The 20,650-nt window shown below is 53.2% G+C and overlaps 1 protein-coding gene across 1 annotated transcript; it reads left to right on the forward strand.

The window, feature by feature from the left end:
- The first annotated feature begins 13,861 nt into the window (after nt 1–13,861).
- Nucleotides 13,862–15,445, forward strand: LOC121166669 (protein BTG2). Its single transcript, XM_040995919.1, has 2 exons — nt 13,862–14,108; nt 14,983–15,445. The coding sequence occupies exons 1-2, from the start codon at nt 13,967–13,969 to the stop codon at nt 15,315–15,317; spliced, it is 477 nt and encodes a 158-aa protein (XP_040851853.1). The 5' UTR covers nt 13,862–13,966; the 3' UTR covers nt 15,318–15,445.
- The last annotated feature ends 5,205 nt before the right edge of the window (nt 15,446–20,650 follow it).

The raw sequence follows: 20,650 nt of genomic DNA on the forward strand, positions 1-20,650 counted from the left end.
GACCAGGACAAAAGGTGTTCAGATCCGAGGTCCAGTGATTGATTTGTGGCCCTGTCTATAAGGGGGAGTGAGTCATTGGGCCAGAGGAGAAACTGCCAGCTCACTCTCCCAGCCTTCCTTCCCACTCCCCGAGCTCTAACACCAAACATCGGTGAACTGTGTCAGCTGGGCCACTGCCCCATACACCTGCTGGGCGAGATTGGTTCAGAGTTTAGTCTAAGATCAGTAGGGGGTCCTCCGTGGGTGGGGTGTGGATGTTGGGGCAATCTGGCCTCTGCTCCTAAGCTATTCTCAAGTCAGTCCAGGCATGTGGTGGTCTCACTGACCCCTGTGCCCCTGCTCGGTGGTGAGCCGTGGGTCCCAGCACTCTCCCTGTTTTGGCAGACAAGCCCCTTCACGTGCAGCTGGGACTGGGCTGAAGGCTTGGGTCCATGGAGAAGGTTAAATGGCACAGGGCACCACAGCTTAAACAGCGCTGGGCATTTCTGTGTCTAGCCTTCCTCTCTAGGGCTGGCCCCAGCCCCTACCCATGCCTCTGAAACGTCTGGCGGAAATCTCAGCAGTATCTTCCATTGTTTTCCCCCAAGTTTTTGCTCCACCCTTGCTTTCTTCTGCAGCACAACTCAGCTCCTTATAACCGCCACCAATGCCGCTGGGCCCCTCTCAGGAGTCAATGAGATGGGTCCTAAGCTGCCACCCATGCACCATCTTGGGCAGAAGGCCCTTTCTTCCCAAGCAAGCCAGGGCAGGGTGGGGGCTATAGGGGCTTCCTGCACCTGCATTGGTCCCGCTTGGAATCCAGAAGCTGGAGTCGAGACAGTAGTACTGTAAGCAAGCTCACTCCCACTAAAGCCATCATTCTCCAAATTGGGGGGCTCAGCCTTCTCAAACTCTGTCACCTTCCGTTCAAACTAGATATCACCTTCCATTCCCCTCATGAGCTGCCGCTGTGGGGTACACCTTGCATGCTCACAATGCTGGGAGAAGGAGGTGCTACCATCTGGGGGGCCATCTGTCTCAGGTGCCACCTGGTGCTACCACCTCAGAGGCCACCTAGGGGGCCCCTGACTCAACCTGGGATCTCAGGGGAGCTCCTGAGCCAAGGTGAGGGGTAGAGAACCCCAAGCCAGGGACAGGGGGCAATGTGGGGATGATGGTGGAGGAGGTGGTGGTGGTGACAGAGGTGGTGACGGAGGTGGTGTTAGAGGAGGTGGTAGCAGTGGTAGTGGTATCATTCCAGCCGTTCTCCTCTGGCTTACCGTGGGCTCTTGTTAAAAGCTGCTACTAAACACTAAGTACAATCACCCCTCTGCTTTGAATCCCATGGTCCAACATGGAATTCACACTGTAAATTCCTTCTCAAAGAAATGTGTGGATCAGTGTGTGGGGATAACTAGAACAGACTGGAATGTCAGTTTCCCTTTTTTGCCCTGACTTCCTGGAAGCTCAGAGACAAATTTGGGAGTTGACAAAACAGCAAATTTAAGCAAATAAATATCTTAAAAAGAAGACTTATTTGTCTTTATTGCAAAGTCAGATATATACAGAGAGGAGGAGAGACAGAGAAATATCTTCCATCCAATGATTCACTTCCCAAGTGACTGCAACGGCCAGTGCTGTGCCGATCTGAAGCCAGGAGCCCAGATCCTCTTCTGGGTCTCCCACTCGGGTGCAGGGTCCCAAGGCTTTGGGCTGTCCTCGACTGCTTTCCCAGGCCACAAGCAGGGATTTGGATGGGAAGCAGGGCTGCTGGGATTAGAACCAGTGCACATATGGGATCCTGGCGCGTTCAAGGCAAGGATTTTAGCCACTAGGCCATGGCGCCAGGCCCAATCAACAAATATCTTGACTATGCACAGTAGGATAAGTCTGCAGCTGCAGCACCAGCATCCCATATGAATACCAGCTACTGCACTATAGTCAGCACCCTGCTAATGCACCTGGGAACGTGGCAGAGGATGGCGCGAGTCCTTGGGTTCACGCACCCGCACGAGAGAGCCAGAAGAAGCTCCTGGCTTCCAGCTTTGGATCGGCTCAGTTCCTACCACTGTGGCCATTTGGGCAGCAAGTCAGCAAGTGAAAGATCTCTCTTTCTCTGTTTCTTTCTGTCTCTCCTTCTCTCTGTAACTCTTTTAAATAAAAATAAAAGAAACCTTGGAAAGCAAATGTCTTTGTTACTACTAGGTAGTTTCTTTAATGTAATACAAACACGTATAATTATTCTCTTGTATTTAGCTTAACATGTTAAGCTGCCTCGGGTTCTTCTAGAAAGTGAGCAACGTGTACGTTATAGGAACGAGGTCTCTAGGAAACATCACCACATCAGGAGGTTTGTCCCTGATCAGGGCACATTCTCCTGGAGCTGACGAGTCCTCAGTCACACGCTGGAGGACGCACGGCTGACCTCTGTGTCCAACTTTCTCTTGCTGTGGTTTGGCAGCCTGAGGCTCAGGGAGGGGCCTCTTAGTCGGGCCATGTTGCCCCTTCTCCAACTTCCTCATCTGGACAATAAGACCCCAACTTTTGGCTCGGCCTGACCTGAGCTCAGGGTGCAGGGCCAGGACCAGCAGGGCATGCAGAGGGCCTGCTCTTCAGACACTCCCACCTTTCTGATCCATCTTCCTCCACATCTCCCTCGGGGGTCACAGCTGTGATGCCAGCTTCCTGCTGGCCCCAGACACCCAGCCCTATTATGGCCCTGTCGGAGCAACATCTGGGGAAGCTCAGCCCGTCCCGGGGGCCTCCCCCTTGTTTTCTGTCTGGAGCTCATGTGGGTGACCCTAACCCCCCACCCCCTCCCCAGGAGCTGGGAGGCGGTTTACAACATGTCTGTCCTCTACATTTGGAAAGGGGCAATAAATTCAGCTTCAGATCTGCTGCTGTCCCCAAGTCCATGTGTCCCCTCCGTCCCCCGCCTCCAGCAAGTTTCCGGTACTTTAGGCAGGGGCAGGTGTGGGAGGTCACATTCTCGGGGTCTTCAGGGAACAACACCCAACAGATCATTCCTACCCTTTGGCTCCTGGGGTGCACCTGGGCCAGCACAGCACAAGCACACAGTGCCACCGTGGACCTTTCCTGGTCTGGCCATCTGTCCAGCTCTCTTGCCCCTCCCCCAGGGCCTCCATCCTTGCTACATCCCTTCCCCCCTCCCCACACACACACAGTCTCTCTGTCTCAAGCACCCCCCAGCCATCCTTTCTTTCTCTGCCCGTCTCCTACCCAGTACCGGGTTGGTGAAGGAGGGTCACAAGCTATGGAACATGGCCCTGCCTTGGCACTTGGGTGGAGGTGGGCAGCAGGGGCCTGGCAGGCATCTACCTCCTTGAAGACTGGAGGACCTCAGGGAACCTTGGAGCTGCTCCTGCCCATTGGCAAAGAGCATGTCATGAGGAAGGGACCAGGAGGTAAGTGTGGGGAGTTTGTGGCCAGGGCCTGGAGGCTTTGACCTCCCATGATATGGGGATCCCCCTTGCAAATGGCCATTCCCTTGGAGGTTTTCTTCCCTACCCTGCTTGATGCGTTGGAGCTCTGAGTTCGGCTGTCCTCCAGGCCTGATCTGGTTGCACAGTTCTCAGCCTGGACAGGCACAGGTCACCTGGTGCGCACGCAGCTGTGGCCTACTCTCTCTGTCCATCTGATGCGCACAGTCTCCTGGGGCCAACCGTGTTACCAAGCGCTTCCTGAGTGTCAGTGCCCTCTGCCCTCTGTCTTCTGAGGCTTTCCTCTGCCCTTCACATCAGCTGCAAATGGCTGTGTCTGGGGCCTGCACAAGGGGAGCCCATTTTTCCAAGATCTACTTACTTATTTTTTTTTATTTGGCAGAAGACAGAGAGTGAACCTCCATCTGTTGGTTCACTCTGCAAATGGCCTCAACAGCCCTGGGGTTGGCTAGGCTGAAGCCAGGAGCCTGGAACTCCATCTGAATTTCCCACACGGGTGCAGGGACCCAAGTACTTGGGCCATCTTCTGCTGCTTTCCCAGATACATTAGCAGGGAACTGGATTAAAATGGAGCAGCTGGGACTCCAACCAGCACTGAGGTGTGGGATGCTGGCATCACAGGTAGTGGCTTAACCCATGGTCACACATCACTGGCCGTGGAGCCTCTGTCGCACACCATATACTCAAGTCCAAGGGCAGGGATGGTTCTCTTTGCCTGACCAACCCTCTCCCTCCCTTCTCTTATTAAGTTCCTTCACTGTGCTCTGCCCCATTGCTGACAGTCACTCCCCATTGGCTGACCATCTTACCTCTGAGAGGCCCACATGCTTCTTACTCAAATTCCTGCTGTGTCCCCCACTCTCTCCAAGGGAACATTAACACAAGTACAGGCAACTGAATTCTCTGCCTGACTCCCTAGTTGTTTTTTTTTTTTAAGAGTTATTTATTTTCATTGGAAAGATTTTACACAGAGAAGGAGATATAAAGAGAAAGATCTTTGCCGACTGGTTCACTCCCCAAGTGACTGCAATGACTGGAGCTGAGCTGATCCAAAGCCAGGAGCTAGGAGCTTCTTACAGGTCTCCCACATGGGTGCAGGAGCCCTATGCTTTGGGCCATCCTTGACTGGTTTCCCAGAGCCACAAGCGGGGAGCTGGAAGGGAAGTGGAGCACTAACTGGGACCCATATGAGATCCCGGCGCATGCAAGGCAAGGATTTTAGCCTCTAGACTCCCATGTCATTTCCCAGGGGTTAAAATCCACGGGTTCTACATCATCAGTGATTCTCTCCCACACTTGGCCCCAGTGGCAGCCTCTGGCTGGATGTTACAAGTGCTGAGGCCACCCACTGTGTGTCCAGGGCCCTGGAGTGAGCAGGACACTGCAGGAGCAGATGAATGAACGAGGCCAGCTCAGAGAAAGGCTCCAACCATGGGGTGGTCTAGCTTCTGGTCTGCACCAAGCTGCTGAGTGGCCGTGGGGCTCTGGGCCCTCTTACCTTCTCACGGCATTCACTCTTTATCTGAGAATCAAAACTTGAGTGTAGGTGATTTCTGAGAACTCTGCTTCTGGCAGTCGATAATAACCAGAACCGTAGTTCATTGATCGTCCATAATGTGCAGGTACTTGCACTTGATGCTTCATATATGTGAGGGCACTTTGAAAAGTTCATGGAAATGAAATAAAAGAAGTCTATTTTGGTATAGCATACATCTGCAGGGCATTAAAAAACTTTACAAAAGTAGGGGCATTTGACAGAGCGGTTGAGGTGCTCCCTAGGACCCCCATATCCCACACCCCAGCACTTGGGGTGGAGTCCCAGCTTCCTGCTGATGCTCACTTGGGCAGTTGACTTCCCCACCCACACAGAAGGTCTGAGTAGAGATCATGACTTCTAGCTGTGGCCATGGTCTACCCCTGTAGCTGCGAGCATTTAATTCCAGATTTTAAAAGCATAAAATAAAATATTAAGTAATTATTAATAGCTATTTTTAAATACAGATCGATATTTTGTTTTTAAATTTTTTACATTGTTTATTTGTTTGAAAAGTAGAGCAAAAGTGAGAGAGAAATAGATCTTCTGTCTGCTGATTCACTCCCCAAATGTCCTCGACAGACAGGATCCGGTGAGATGGAGGCCAGAAGCCTGGATCTCCATCTGGATCCCCCGTGTGGGTGCCAGGCACTCAGGTGCTTGGACCATCACCTGCTGCCTCCCAGGATGTGCACTAGCAGGAAGCTGGATCAGAAGTGAAGCAGCCAAAACACAACTAGGCACCTTGACGGGGGATGTGAGCACCCCAGAGGCAGGCGACCTAGCCTGCTGCACCACAGCACCCATCTCGCATTGTTCAAATGCTTAAATGCTGGGCAAGCCAAACCATACATATGGAGCTTCCACAAGCTTGTCAAAAATGCATTATAGACATATTCAAAAAGCATGAATTCAAAACATATTGCACCAAAATGAGCTTACCTGCTAGAACCCTGCAGACTCCAGAGCTACACCCACGGGATTCAGGTGGGAAGACTGAGCCAACTCTGAAGAAATCCAGGGGCTGCCCTGTAGGGAACCATGACCTTCCTGGTACTCACCCCAACCCAGCTTGCTGTGGTTGACCCCAGGGCCTGCAAGCTCTCATCATTTCAGTCACAATGTGAGGGGCTTCTGTGCAGGTGACAGCAAGTGAGTGTATACCTGCCATGGTTATTTCTGCTTATCACCTGGAAATCCTGCTGGCAGTCACCAGGTCTCATGTTAGATGCTGCCTTGAGAGAAGAGCCTGCAGCCCCTCCCCTGCCACCTGCTATACCAGTCTTGTTTCCAGGTGTGAAGAGGTGCAGCACCTAGCAGGAAGTTTTGCTGCTTGTTGTAAGCACTTTGGGACAGCTGGATCTTCCTTTTGCTTCTTCTCTCCCAGAGCAGATGAACTGGGTGGCGTTTTAGCTCTCAGATGCTTCTCCAACCTTCAGTGGATTCTCAAAAGCCTCCTTCTGGAACTTGAGTCTTGCTGTGACCTGCCAACTCGGATGGCCCTCTGCCTGGCCCAACTTTACCAAGCCTCCCTTTTTTGCAGCTGGTGCTTTTCTGTTTACCCCAACCCCAGAGGTCTTGGGCTTATCTTTTTCTGTCCCTGTTTTCAGTTCACTTTGGGGTGGAGCTGGGGCAGGGCTGAAAGACAGACATGTTAAAAATAGCTCACATGCCCTGGCAGCAGGCTTTAGCAGCAATGCAGTTTCTAGCATTTTTGATTTCTGTTTCTGGTTCTAATGACCGGCTGGCCTGAGAAAAGATGATAGGGAATTCTCAACGCCATCCTGGGCATCGTTTGCACAGAGTTATAAATACACTTTGCAGTATCTCCACCCTGATTAGGAAGTGAGGTAGTGGCATCTCGTCCCCATTGGGTAATGTGTCTTATCGGTTCTGGACAGCACAGCCAGGTTCCCACCAAGGAGGCCTGAGCAGAGGAAAGATCAAATTAGCAGCTGGGCCAGTCACATTCAGACACATGTCACCAAAAGATCCAGTCCAGCAACACACCACAGTCCCCTGGATGAACCTCCTCAGTAGATCAGTGCATCGGAACCTGGGCATACTCACGTCTGAGTGCCCTCCCTGCTCCCCGTGTGGGGACACACACCTAAATGGGACATTAACAAAGTTCATGGAACATGCTCTTGTGAAAAACTATACACGGACTCCAAAACTTTTTATACACCAATATGATTATTATAACTATTAACAATGGCAGAGAGAAAGAGGTAGAGAAAATTCTTATCCAAAAGTCCATTGCTCCAAAGCTCACAGTGACAAGGCTGGTCCTGACCAAAGCCAGGAGCCAGGACTCAGTAAAGATACCCCGTATGGTGGCAGGGAGTCAACTGCCTGAGCCATCTCTTGCCGCCTTCCAGGGTGCACCTGAGCAGGAAGCTACGTGAGATGTGGAGGAACTGGACTCAAACCAGCCTCTCTGGCATGGGATGTGCACATCCAAGCAACGCCATGACCACTAAGGCATGCATTGGCCCAGAAACGGACCTCTACTTTCTTTTCCCAAAGATTCGTTTTATTTGAAAGGCAAAGTGACACGCAGAGAGAGAAACAGAGAAGGAAATCAGTCTGCTGTTTCACTTCCCAAGTGGCCACTGTGGCTGGTGCTGGGCCACACTGAAACCAAGAGCCTGGACTCCATCTGGGTCTCCTCCGTGAGTGGCAGGGGCTCAAATAGTTGAGCCATCACCTGCTGCTTTCCAAGGTGCAATTGTGGGGAGCTGGATCAGAAGCCAAGCAGTTGGGATGGGAACCATGGCTGTGAGAGATGGCAAAAGGCAGCTTTACCCAGTGCATCATACCGTTGGATCCCTAAAATTACCTTGTTGTTTCTTTTTTAAAGATTTGTTATTATTTAAAAGGTAAATTTACAGAGAGAGAGAGACAGAAAGATCTTCCATCTGCTGGTCCACTCCCCAAATGGCACAACAGCCAGAGCTGAGCCGATTTGAAGCCAGGATCCAAAAGCTTCCAAATCTCCCACATGGGTACAGGAGCCTCATCTGCTGCTTTCCCAGGTCATAATTGGGGAGCTAGATTGGAAGCGAGTAGCTGGGACATGAACTGGTGCTCATATGGTATGCTGGCACTTGCAGGTGGAAGATTAGCCTGTTAATTCACCACTCCAGCCCCCTAAACTTATCTTTTAATTCCATTTTTCCATATGCTTTTGAAGGTGCCTTTGTGTACATTTCAGTTCATATATTCACTCAAATATATGTATCTCCCAAGGGAGCCACACAACCACATACACACTCCCCCCTTGGCCGAGTAACACTGCACACTTCGCAGTGCAGGGGTGCGCTGGCGTCAGCTGCCCAGAATAGCACAGCTCAGCCTCAGGTTTCTGCTCGGGGTCAGAAGCCCGGCGGTTACCCTGGCAACCGAGCCAAGCAAGTCCTGGCAGGCCCAACAAGGAAGTCACGTAGCAGGAGCCAGGTGCAGGAGGCAGAGCCTGCATGATAACCTCCCAGACAGGACTGAGCCACAGGCCTGGGGGGACGAACCCGTTCTGGGTGGGAATGCCTGCTGTGGAGAGCAGTACAGAAGGCCAGAGTCACACGACTAGGCAGTCAGGCCCAGGGGTTCGGCAGTTTGGGGTTCACATGGGACCGAACTCCCCCAACCCCCATAACACACACTGCCTACTCTTTAGTGGGCAGAGCCACAGGCTGGCACAGCAAGTCCACATTTGGTGTTCAAAATGTCTTTGGGGGTGGAGGAAGACAAGGATGCAGCGGAGGAGGCAGGGGAGGAATAAGAAGGGACAGAGGGAGAAAGGGCTCCTGTCTCCTGACCCTGATCTTCAAACAGCACCGGGGCCACTCCAAGGACAGGGAAGGACAGGTCTCAGGCAAGGGGCATGGGGAAGAAAGGGGTGAAGCATGACTTTGACGTTTTGTACAAAATCTAGTCCCAGCAACTTAACGTTAGTTTCAGGAAACTTCAAAAATATTGGGGACTACTATAATACAATTTGGCCTCATAAGAAACTAATTTGAGGGGCTGGTGTTACAGTGAAGTAGGCTAAGCCTTTGTCTGTGGCACCTGCATTCTTTATGGATTCTGGTTCATGTCCCGACTGCTCCACTTCTAATCTAGCTCCCTGCTAATGCGCATGGGAAAACAGCAGAAGGTGGCTCAAGTGCTTGGGCCCCTGCACCCATATGGAAGAACCAAATGAAGCTCCTAGCTCCTGGCTTTTGACAGGCCCAGCTCTTGCTGTTGTAGCCATTTGGGGAGTGAACCAGCGAAAGAAAGATCTCTTTAAGTTTCTTCTTCTCTCTATAACATTGCCTTTCAAATAAAAACAAAGCAAATCTTAAAAAGATAGAGAAAAACTAATTTGAGGCCTGGGCTTTCAGTGCGGAGTTAAGGCACTGCTTGGAATGACCGCAATGCATATCAGAGTTCCTGATTGGAGTCCTGGCTCTGCTTCCCTCCAAGGTTTCTGTTAATCCTCACTCAGGGGGAGGGGGACAGCAGGTGACAGACACACATGGGAGACAGAAATTGCATTCTGGGCTCCAGGCTTCATTTTGGCCTAGGCATCATTGTGGTGGGCATTTGGGGAGGGGAATCAGCAGAAGAAAAAGATCTTCCTCCATTTGTCTCTCTCTCTCTGCCTTTTAAGAAATAAGAGGGCTAGGTATAATGCATTGTCCTTATAGGAAGCTGGTTGTAGAGCCTAGATCCTGAGTGGAGTGTGGGAACTCCAAACGAGAGCAAAGAGAAGCTCCCTCTTCCAAGGCCTTTCCAGAGAATGAGTGCTGCCCTCTGATTCTCACGGACTGCCCTGCCCTGAGCAAGGCTGACATGCAGCCCAGTGGCACGGCGGGCACACCCTCGGCCATGGCAGACCCACGATGGCCTTCCTGCCCTTCCCTGCCCAACCCCTCCCACCCACCTGGTTTGGACTGTTTCCTTCATTCCCGGTGTGACTGTCTGGCATGGCCATCCTGGGAGGCCATGCAGGCCAGGGCCATGGCAAAGCTGCCTGGGGACCCTGGAGGTGAAGACAGCAAGTCCACTCCCAGTCACAACCACAGCTCCATCAGGAGCTCCTGTGTGGCTGGGAGACAGACACAAAACTTTGAGTTATGTGAACTCTGTGTTCTGAGGCCAAAAAAAAAAAAAAAAAGTGATAGCCCATGTGAGGTTTGTTCATCAATTCTGGCTGCAGGCAAGATAAGGCCCAGAACACCAGGCACCTGTCAAAAACACACCCAGGAAGGTGGAACGGGTTTTCCAATTTAGGTGCTGAATAAGCCCGAACAGGTGTCTGTAGCTTGACCTATTTCCTTGATATCCTTGGTGGTTAACTTTGGCCACTTCCGGCCTTTCTGACACCTGGTCTTTTTGGTTTGATGCATTTCTGGTTTATCTTCTCCCCAGGGCCAGCCCTACTTCCTGAAACAAACACTTTTTTTTCCCACCAATGAGCAGAGGGCTCATCTGTACTGACTCAGTTTCTGGGGGAGGGGCCAGTGCTGAGGGTATGGAAGACATGTGTTTACTGCTACAATTTCAGAATTCCAGGGCATTTTGACTTGTTATAGGCAAAGCTGGAGCAGAACACTTGAGGTCTGGCTTGCCCTGGGATTGTGGGGTCAGACCATAGTGACCTGTTTCCAGGTAGCCTGCATGATGCGGGCAAGACAAGATGTGAACTTTGAAACAACGACCTGCAGACTCTGGCTGGCCGTGGCTGAGAGGGGTGACGTGAGCTCAGCCTCTGTTTCCCAGCTGGAAGACCAAGCTCAAGATGTTTTTCAGGGTGCCGGCTCTGTGGCTCAGCAAGGTAAGCCACTGCTTGCCATATCCGCATCCCAGCTGGTATTGCCATTTTCCCCAGCTGTAAGCAACTACCTAGGTTGCCTTGTACCTAGGCGAATGTTCCACTGCTGGGAGAAGATGCTGTAGAGCATTCCGGACCTGGTTAATGCCAAATTGATCTTCAAACAGCATAGCTGCCTATTCTGTCTTCTTTTTTCGAAAGGTTTGTGTGAGGGGGCCAGCAGGCCTGCAGGAAGACCACCCTGGGTCCCACAGCAGCAGGGAGTGTGTGGATTATCTGTGGAATAGGGGTTTGAGGATGTGTGAGTGGGGGCCACTGAGGGAGTACTTTACATCTGTGTGATGACTTCTGGGGGCTTCCATGGACCAGGCCACTGCACCTGCAGGTAAATGAGGGAGCTGAGACTGGATGGTTTAGAGAGGGGAAGCCAGAGGGCATGTCATGTCCAGGCAAATGCACCTGCCCACATGGGAGACCTGGGCTGGCTAGGTAGTATCACTGCCTGCCTGCTGGCAAACACAAAAGCTAGGGTTGGGGGGCCTGGCAGGGTTAGACTACAGTATGGGCAGTGAGTGTCCAGGGCAGGGAGTGGACCACACAACACTGGGCCATGACACCAACCAGCACACAGGAGAACTAGATCTGGGAGCAGATTCTGAAAGAGGTATGTGGGCTCACCCCTGTGGATCTGCAGTATCCACTGATTTGTGTGAGAGCAGGGAGTAGTGTTGGGCCAATCCAGGCATGACCATGGACCTTATCTGATACACATGGGAACCAAGGTTGGGAGCAGGACGTGCTGGCCCAGGCTGCAACAAGCATGGGTATGCCAGAGAATCGAGTCTAGGGATGGGTAGGGCCACAGCAGCCATCAGCACATGCAAGGGTCAGGGCTGGGGGTGGGGGGAGTAGACTGTGCAGGGACCTAGAACCTGCCACCATACATGAGATCCAGGTCTGGGAGCTGGCCTGGTGGGGCAACTTGAAGAACTCTTCTATTAGGTCGCAGTTCCCAGTGATGAACACGTCAGCCAAGGCTGGGGGTAGGCCAGGCCAGGCAGGGTTGTACCAGCATGTGTATAAGCTGGCTTGGGGAAGAAGAGGTAGCTGGGCTGGGCTGACCTGGGCCAAGTCATATCACATAGTAGCACATGCAGAAGCCAGGATGGGTGTGGGCTATGCCAGGCTAGGCCATTTCACCTGCCAGTTCACATAAGAGCTAAGGATGCAGGGGAGAAAAGTGATGATATTAGTGTGGAAACAATATTATCCACTTTCCTGTAGTCCTTGACCCTTTTTGTACCCTAATCAACTAAGTAAGATTATTTAAAAAAAAAAACTTTCAAGAAAGAGCTACGGTTGCGGGCAGGTTGGGCAGGGCTAGGTCGTGGCACCGATGGTATGTATGAGAGCTAGATGGGATATGATGCCACATCAGACTGCTGGACATACCAGCACATACAGGAGCTGGGCCTGAAGGCAGGCCTGGTGGGGGTCACCCCAACTAGGCCGTGACACCCTCTGGTGTGCCAGTGGCTGGGTTAGTGGCAGATTGGGTTGGTCTACGTTGCAGCACCCATTGTTCTGCATGGGAAATGGAGCTAGGCATGGAATTGATCAGGCAGCTGCATTGACCGGTATGTGTGAAGGCTGATGCGAGTGGCAGACTAAACTGGATCCTGCACTAGATGGAGCACATAGGAGTCAGATCTGGGGGTCACCCCAGACAAGGCTTCTTGGGAGATTAGACCCCTAGACAAACTCTGGCCTCAGAGAAAATCATAAGATGTGACTAAACTCTGGAGTGCATATGTGGAATCTGGCCTTCTCAGTTAGTGATGCCTGTGCAGTGGACAGCATACCCAGATGCACATGAGAGACATGACAGCCAGCTCGTCTAGGCTGGCAGAGTGCACTGAGTGCCTTGTCAGAGGATGGAAGGCAAGACAGGTTGGACGACTCTCCTGGTCAAGCTTTGCAGCATGTCCTTGGGTCTGTGAATGCACTAAAATGAACTTGGTCATCTCTTTTCTGCATTTGGTAAGATCAAGTGTGGACCTGGTCAGCTAACAGACCTTGGAAAGTTTTCCACAACATGGAACAACGAAAATGATGTCTCAGAACTATCAAAACGACTCAAAGAACAGGTGGGGCTGCATGTTGCCGCCAGGAGGCCTGGGCTGGAGCAGATCAGGAAGGGGGCTGGCTTTGGAGCAGGTATCAGACTCCTGGCAACGGACTCTGGCCTTGCCTGCCTCCAAGGTGCCGACAGGACATGCACACAGGGGAAGGTCGCACAGGTGCATGGTGCATGGTAGCCTAATACACGGGGTCTCTGTGGTAAAGAGGTAGAAAGGGAGAGGAGCAAGCAGACACCATACAGGCAAGGGGTTGCAGTGGCCTGAGGCTGGCACAGCTGGCAAGGCACAGGTCAGGAAAGGAACCGGGGAACTGTCTAGGGGGTGCTCACAGGGATTTCAGAGGCTTGATTCCTCTAACAGAAAAAGGGGATCTCCCCATTCCGGGACTCTGCACCAGTTTCTGGGATGTTAGTGGGAAGGCCAGGTGTTCCAGCCAGAGGCTGGCTCCAATAAGAAGACCGTGGCGGGGGGTGGACGGGGTAACGGGCGCGGCCGGGAGCAGACCAACTGGCAGAGGAAGGAAAGCAGGAACCAGAGGACAGAAAACGCCTTCTGACACTGCCCCTGGCTCACCACCAAAACAAACGGACAGGGAGCGAGAGCGCCGCTGCAGGGTGACGGAGGCCTTGCTCGTGAGGTTCGGACGCGTCTCGCGTGGAGCACCCACGGTACCGCCTTTCCTCCACTCGCTCCCCTCCCTGGTCTCCCCTCCGCCCCCTCTCCGCCCGCCCGCAGCTCGGGAGCCGCAGGTTCCCAGCACTGACGTCAGCAGGCGATGACCTCAGCGCCGAGGAGGTGGCGGGGGCGGAGGAGGGGCGAGGCGTGTCCACGGCGACCCCACCCGCGTCCCCTGTCCCTCGCCAATGGGCGCCGCCGCCGCTGGCCCCGCCCTCACGGAGCCTATGAAAGGCGCGGTCCCGGGAAGTCCGCGCAGAGCTCGAGGAGCGGCCAGGCTGCGACCCTGGCTCCCCGGCAGGACCCGCGGACACCTCCGCCTGGGACACCTCCGCCTGCTCCTGGCGTTACGCACGACATGAGCCACGGGCAGAGAGCCGACATGGTGCCGGAGATCGCCGCGGCCGTGGGCTTCCTCTCCAGCCTCCTGAGGACGCGGGGCTGCGTGAGCGAGCAGAGACTCAAGGTTTTCAGCACGGCGCTCCAGGAGGCGTTAACAGGTGAGCGCCGGGCCTCGGCCCCCTCCCCGCAGCAGCGACTTTCAGCTTTCGGGGTCGGGTGGTTCTGGCTGAGCGCGCCTCTCCATCCCAGGGAGCTGATCTGAGCTTCCCGGTTGTGCCCCGGGACAAGAGGGACCCCGTGGATCTGATCGGGTGCTCGTCACCTTTGCTGGGACCCTACACCTGGGACCTTGGAAGCAAAGAGCGGGTCAACGAAACCCCTCCGGCCGAGGGGGTCCTTGTGGGAGAAGGCGCACGGGAGGCTTTTCCAGTCTGCCTCTCTGGACGTGGGCTCCCTTTGTCTTCTCTGTTCTGTGGTCGATCTCAGGCGTCCGCCACTGACTGTGGTGTGGAGAGACGGGAGCCAGTACCCGCACGCTGGGAGAGGGCGTGAGACAGGGATGTGCGGTTGGCTGGCGAGGAGACCCAGCTCCCTTTCTGCCGGCTTGGCTGGAGCTGGGTTCTGCCCACCAAAGAACAACACAAAGTTTCAACCCAGCTATCCGTGTCCACTCCTTGGAGGGAAGGAAATGAGCCTCTGGGCTGGAACAGGAGGCCCAGGGGCTGTTTCTGGTTCCATCAGAGCTGGCAGCTTCCTTGGCCTTGAGCCATGGCTCTGAAGTCCCCAGAGCTTCTGTCTGGACATGCCTTCCCTCCTCATACCTCCGGGCTGCCGAAAGTGGAGCAGCTGGGAGAGCTTTGGCGCCCCCTGTCACAGGCCCTCACCCTGGCCTACCAGAGGGGAGGGGTCTCTCCACCTCCCCTTGGAGACCCCTTGCCTCTCCTAGCGTCCATTCTGGTCTCTGCCTTGTAGTCAAGTGCCCCAGTCCCTGCTGTTGCTGTAACCAGGGCATCCTCCGCCCTGTCTTCACAGAGCACTACAAACACCACTGGTTTCCCGAAAAGCCTTCCAAGGGCTCTGGCTACCGCTGCATCCGCATCAACCACAAGATGGACCCCATCATCAGCAAGGTGGCCAGCCAGATCGGACTCAGCCCGCCCCAGCTGCACCAGCTGCTGCCCAGCGAGCTGACCCTGTGGGTGGACCCCTACGAGGTGTCCTACCGTATCGGGGAGGACGGCTCCATCTGTGTCCTCTATGAGGAGGCCCCGGTGGCTGCGTCCTGCGGGCTGCTCACCTGCAAGAACCAGATGCTGCTGGGTAGAACCAGCCCCTCCAAGAGCTACGTGATGGCCGTTTCCAGCTAGACGCCGCGCTGTGGCCGCCACCACCTGCCACCCGCTGGCTCCATGCTGAACTCATCCTGCCGTGACCACAGGCCGCCGCATACCTCAACCTGGGGAACTGTGTTTTTACATGAAGAGCTATTTATATATATATATCTATATTTTTTTTTTAAGAAAAGAGGAAAAACAACCAAAAGATTTTTTTTAAGAAAAACAACAACAACAGAAAAAAACAGCCCACAAATCCTTAAAGGGAGTTGCTTGAAAGTGGCCTCCCCAGGTGCCTTTCAAAGTGTGGAGCCTGTAAGCCAGTGTCTGCCTGTGCAAGGGTGGGGAGGGGCACGCCAGAGAGCCAGGAGCCAACTACTGTGAAGTGAGAGGTGGGGGCAGCCCTGGGACAGGACAGGGGTGACATTCAAACCTTCCTGCTCCCTCCTGGGACACCTGCCCTCCCTGGCCTCTCTCCAACTCAGGGGCATTCAAGCCTGGACTTCAACAATCCTATGTGGCTTAATGTTCTCTTTACTTTTCTGCTGAAATTCTAGGCAGGAAACGCAAAGCCCTCTTGTGCTCCCTTGGGTCAAAGCAGCTTTTAAACTCTACCTTCAGGGACCTGCAGAAGTTGCTTCTCAGTCAGGCATCTGAAGCCTCATCACACACACACACACACACACACACACCCCCACCACCACCAAGCTGCCCCCGCACTCCAAGGGGGTAAGGCAGGGGTGGGGGAGGGAATTCTGCACAAAACCTTTGCTTTTGCTTTGCTCTGCTTTGCGTGTTTGTGTGGTGAATATTTTAGGGGTGATCTGCGGTGTAATTTGGGGACCCAAAGAGTATCCACTGAGGATGTCTTTTTGGCCAAAACCCTTCGTTTTAGAACCACATGTGCAAGTCCTGGTGCTTCTTCTGTAATTCCCTTGGAGGGGGTGGCTCGAGAGCCCCCAGCAGCCCCGGGGCCTTTGCTCTTGCCTTGTTTTGTGAAGAACAACACTCCTGTCTACGCTGCCCACTGGGTCCCAGAGCTGCCCTCTCCTCCAAGGTCAAGACTTCTCAGTCCCTGTGCAATATGCCCCCAAGGTCCCTGGAGGGGCTCGGAGGCTCCTGGAGCCCAGGTGGGTTCAGGAACCGTGTCTCCTCCTCTGCTCGGGCCTTGGCGGGGGGCAGGGCCAGCCTCGCAGGTGTTCTGCGGTTCAGTGGGAGAACAGCCCCCGTTCTGCAAGACTCCTTGCTACTCCCCCAGAGGAGGAGGACTGACATTAAAAGCCAAACCTTGGGCACTGTTTCTACCTGCTGTGCTCAGAGCACCTGTGGGTGAGGCTGCCGTATTCCCCTCCCCCCACCCTTACAATCCAAATCTGTAGACATGTGCAATATTTCCTGATCTGGGTCGGAGACAAACAGAGACCTGCCCTGAAAGAAGTCCTCAGAGACTCGGTAGTGTTAGAAGGCCTTGTTTTCCACACTGAACCTCTTAGAAAGGACGGGGCTAGGGCATCTGGTCAACCTGTCTGTCCCTGCCCCCATACTCTGTTGCCCCTTAGTGCAGAATCTTCTCCCCCAGGACATTCCTCACCCCTCTCACAGCCTATTCCCTTTCCTAGATTTCTTAACCGCCCATTTTTGACACAAAGGTGCTATTTACCAAACTCCGTCTCTACCTGTTTCCCACCAGTTCTGCCTCCTTCTCGAGTCTGGCTTCCGCGTTGCCTTCAGTTGCTTCCAGTCTGTTGCTTTAACGTTCCGCTGTGGGCCTGCAGACCTGAGAGCTAACTCTGTGGCCTGCAGGTCAGCGCCAAGCTGTGAATCGCTGTGGACGGTACTCTGTGTCCCGTCATATGCAGGGGCCTGCTCCAGAGAAGCAGCCTCATGGTCTCATGTTTCATCTCTCTCTTCTCTCTGATGTTCACTTTAAAAACAAAACCCCAGAGCTGGACTGTTGAGCAGGCCTGTCTCTCCCACTAAGTAAAAAATAAAGTGCATTTCTAAGCTATTCTGACAGAAAAGATTTAAAGGTTCCTAGTTGTACCCTACTGTTTTATATGGAAAAACAGCTTTATGGACAAATGTACACTTTTTTTTGTTACTTTAATAAAAATGTAGCAGATGAAGTTGTGTGGTGTAGAGAAGGTAAAATTCCCTGCTGGTACTTTACTCTCAGACCCACATCCTTTGCGTTTCAGAGTGCTCCTTTCCAGTTGCACTGCAGCACGTAGCCGGTGTAGGAGAGACGCTTCCAAGCACGCCCTCTTCCCGGGGACCGGCCCCTGACTTCCCCCCCAGGAGCCCTGTGCTAGCAGTCCCCATGAAGACGCTGGAGGCAGCAGGGTTCTTGTAGTCTAAACATGTCTGGTCTAGCCCATCTCCATCCTGGCCATCCTGTCCTTGCTAGTGCAGTTTTATTTACCCATAATTCATCCATCTGGTCACTCATTAATCCACCTATCCATCCATCCGCCTGCCCATCCCATCTGGTCATAAATCTGTTAACATCCGTTGATCTATCCATCCATCTGCCTTACCCACTCAACAACCCACACAGCTATCCTTCCATCCACTCACAATCCATCCGTCTACCCACCTGCTCGCCGATCCGTCCAACTAGCCCCACACCCAGCCAGCCAGCAGGCTTGTGTTGTTAGTAAACACTGGACATTGAATGTACTAAAAATGATCAAGACAACGTGGAGTGATGGACAAAGGATGGTGAACCCCTTTACAGGCTGGGGCAACATGCTTGGCAATTCCGAAGACGTGCTCTCTTGCCGTTTGCTACCTACCATTCTCATTAGACAAGAAGAGTTAGGTCACAGACTAAGCACTGAAGCTGAATGTATGGCTGAAGTCCAATGCCATATGTTAGTTACAGAGCCACCTCCTCCCTTGGAAAACACGTGTGTGAGAGCAAAGGGCTCTTTGGCTTGAGGCATAGGATTCTGCAAGAGAATAAGAGCAGTCTTTCTCAGCTTGACTTTTTTTTTTTTTCCCCAGGTGGCTTTCCCAGCTTCTCTGGGAAAGAGTGCCAGTATGTTTTTGACCTTGATCTAGTTTCTTCTTGGCCCCAGGTGGGCTGAATTTAAACTAAATTTCCAGCGTGGGGATTTGTGAGCCACGGTGCTCCATTCTCCACGACGTTTGTCAGCAAGCATGAGTCCTGGGTGTGCTGGCTTGGGTGTGGACCACGGAACCTGCATGTGGGGTGCTGATTCTGTGCATGGGAGTGGGGGTGAACAGCCAGGACAGCCATGTCACCAACAGACTCAGTAATGGAGACCCACTAGTATCAACAGGTTGCTGGGTAAAAGAATCTCATGTTTGCTTGTAGCTTCTAATACATTTGTCCTAACTACCCAGTAATAGGAGCAGATGCTGTGGGTGTTGGGACAGTCCTAGGACTGAGGACACATTGCCCGTCCTGGTGCTGGGCATGCTGGACCTGTTATGTGTGGCACAAAGCCTGGCATTCAGACGAGGTTATCTGCAGAAAGAGGCTGACACCTGAACACTTTTCTATGTCTTAAAGCCAAGGAAACTACAGAATAGCACATTCTTCTGGGGGTGGCTCTGGACTCCTAGCCCACTAGTAGTCCTTTGATGTACGTGACAGGCTCCTGTGATCCATGCAACTTCAGCAGCGGTGGAGAGCACTCCATGACCAGCTGAGGGTCCCAGGTCCTGACCTGGAAATGCTGCGGTGGCAGCTGGTGGCCTTCCTGCCTTCAGAGACAAGGCATTGGTAGGCTCATGCTGCTTTTGGCCTCCCTAGTTGGTAAACAGTGCCAGCCAGCTGGGCAGATGTGTGCTTGGTCAGCTGTTAGGAGGTGATAACGCACCTCCCCAGAGCATGTGGACAAGGCCGTGAGAGCGGAAGATTAAGAGCCCATCCTGGCTCCCGATAAGGACTTTTGGGTGGGAAAGACCTTGAGGTGGCAGCAAACAAGCTTTGGGTGGGGGACAGAGGATGAAACACACTGCTGGGGGCCCAGCGTCTGTACCTCCAGACCCTTTGGGAGGAAAGATAGTGGGGACATAGGGGCCCTGCCCCCAGCTGCACCAGCCTCCCTGGCCCCACCAAGAGCAGCACTGGACAACAGTTCTGTGCTGGGATGAGGACTCTGCCTCTTGGCCCACAGCATGTGTCTAGACAAGCTCCTTCTGCTTTCTGGTGCCTAAATGAGGGTGTTAGATGAAACGACTCTTGTTTTCTTCCTCAGCTTTGGTTCTCTAAGCCATCTCCATTATATCCTGGCTGTCACTGGAGCGGGGGGCATTTCCTACCATTATTACCATGCTGTTCAATTAGCTCAACCAAAAGGCAATTCGACCTGTGAAGAGGAATGAGCAATACATTTCCTACTCGGGCCAGACAGCTGCCCACCTGCCTGCTAAGGTTTCCGTGTCCGTGCATGGTAAGACAAGGCGGGATGGCCAGGTTTGGGAGCTCAGCTCTGGGGCAGGGTGGCCAGTCTGAACTCTGTTCACTGCTCATGCAGCCTGTGAGAAGGGGCCTCCAGAGCAGGCCTTAGGAATCCCCAATGGTAAAGTGTAACTGAGAACAGCACCCATTTCTGAACATTGTCACTGACAAATGAGAGACACAGGTGACTTGGAATGGTCCTGGAACCTTTCAGTGTCAGCAGGACTCAGACCACAAAGACCTGATTATCTCCTGCCTTTGGGACTGAGTTGGTCCAGGGGTGAGGACAGACACTCTGGTCTGCCAGAAATGGAGGGAACCATTGTTAAACAAACAGTACCTACCAGAACCTTCAAGAAGGCCTGTGGTTCCCACTAGCCAAGTACCCTGTGGCCTCTCCCCTAATCTCCACTATTTGTGTACAAATCTTCACAATGTTGGTGCTGGTGCTATGGCTCATCTGGCTAAGCCACTTGTCTGCGGTGCTGGCATTTCATATGGGCAACAGTTTCAGTTGCAGCTACCCCATGTCCAATGCAGGTTGCTGCTATCGCACCTGGGGAAAAAGAGGAAGATGGCCCAAGTCCTTGGGCCCATCCTCACATGGGAGACTTGGTTAAGGTTCCTGGCTCCTGGCTTCAGCCTGGCCCAGTACTCGCTCCTGCTGTCATTTGGGGAGTGAGCCAGTAGATGGAAGATCTCTCTGCAACTCAAATAAATAAATCTTAAAACACACACACACACCAGGGCCTGAGGGCCCAGTGTGGTAGCCCAGCAGCTAAAGTCCTCACCTTATATGCACCAAAGCCTTGGGACACTGTACCTGCATGGGAGACCTGGAAGAGGTTCTTGGCTTTGGATAGGCACAGCTCCAGCCGTTGAGGTCACTTGGGGAGTGAATCAACAGATGAAAGATCTTCCTCTCTGTCTCTCC

The sequence above is a fragment of the Ochotona curzoniae genome, unplaced genomic scaffold, assembly GCF_017591425.1.
Source record: "Ochotona curzoniae isolate NIBS_2020 unplaced genomic scaffold, NIBS_Ocur_1.0 patch197, whole genome shotgun sequence".
In the NCBI taxonomy this organism is placed as follows: Eukaryota; Metazoa; Chordata; class Mammalia; order Lagomorpha; family Ochotonidae; genus Ochotona; species Ochotona curzoniae.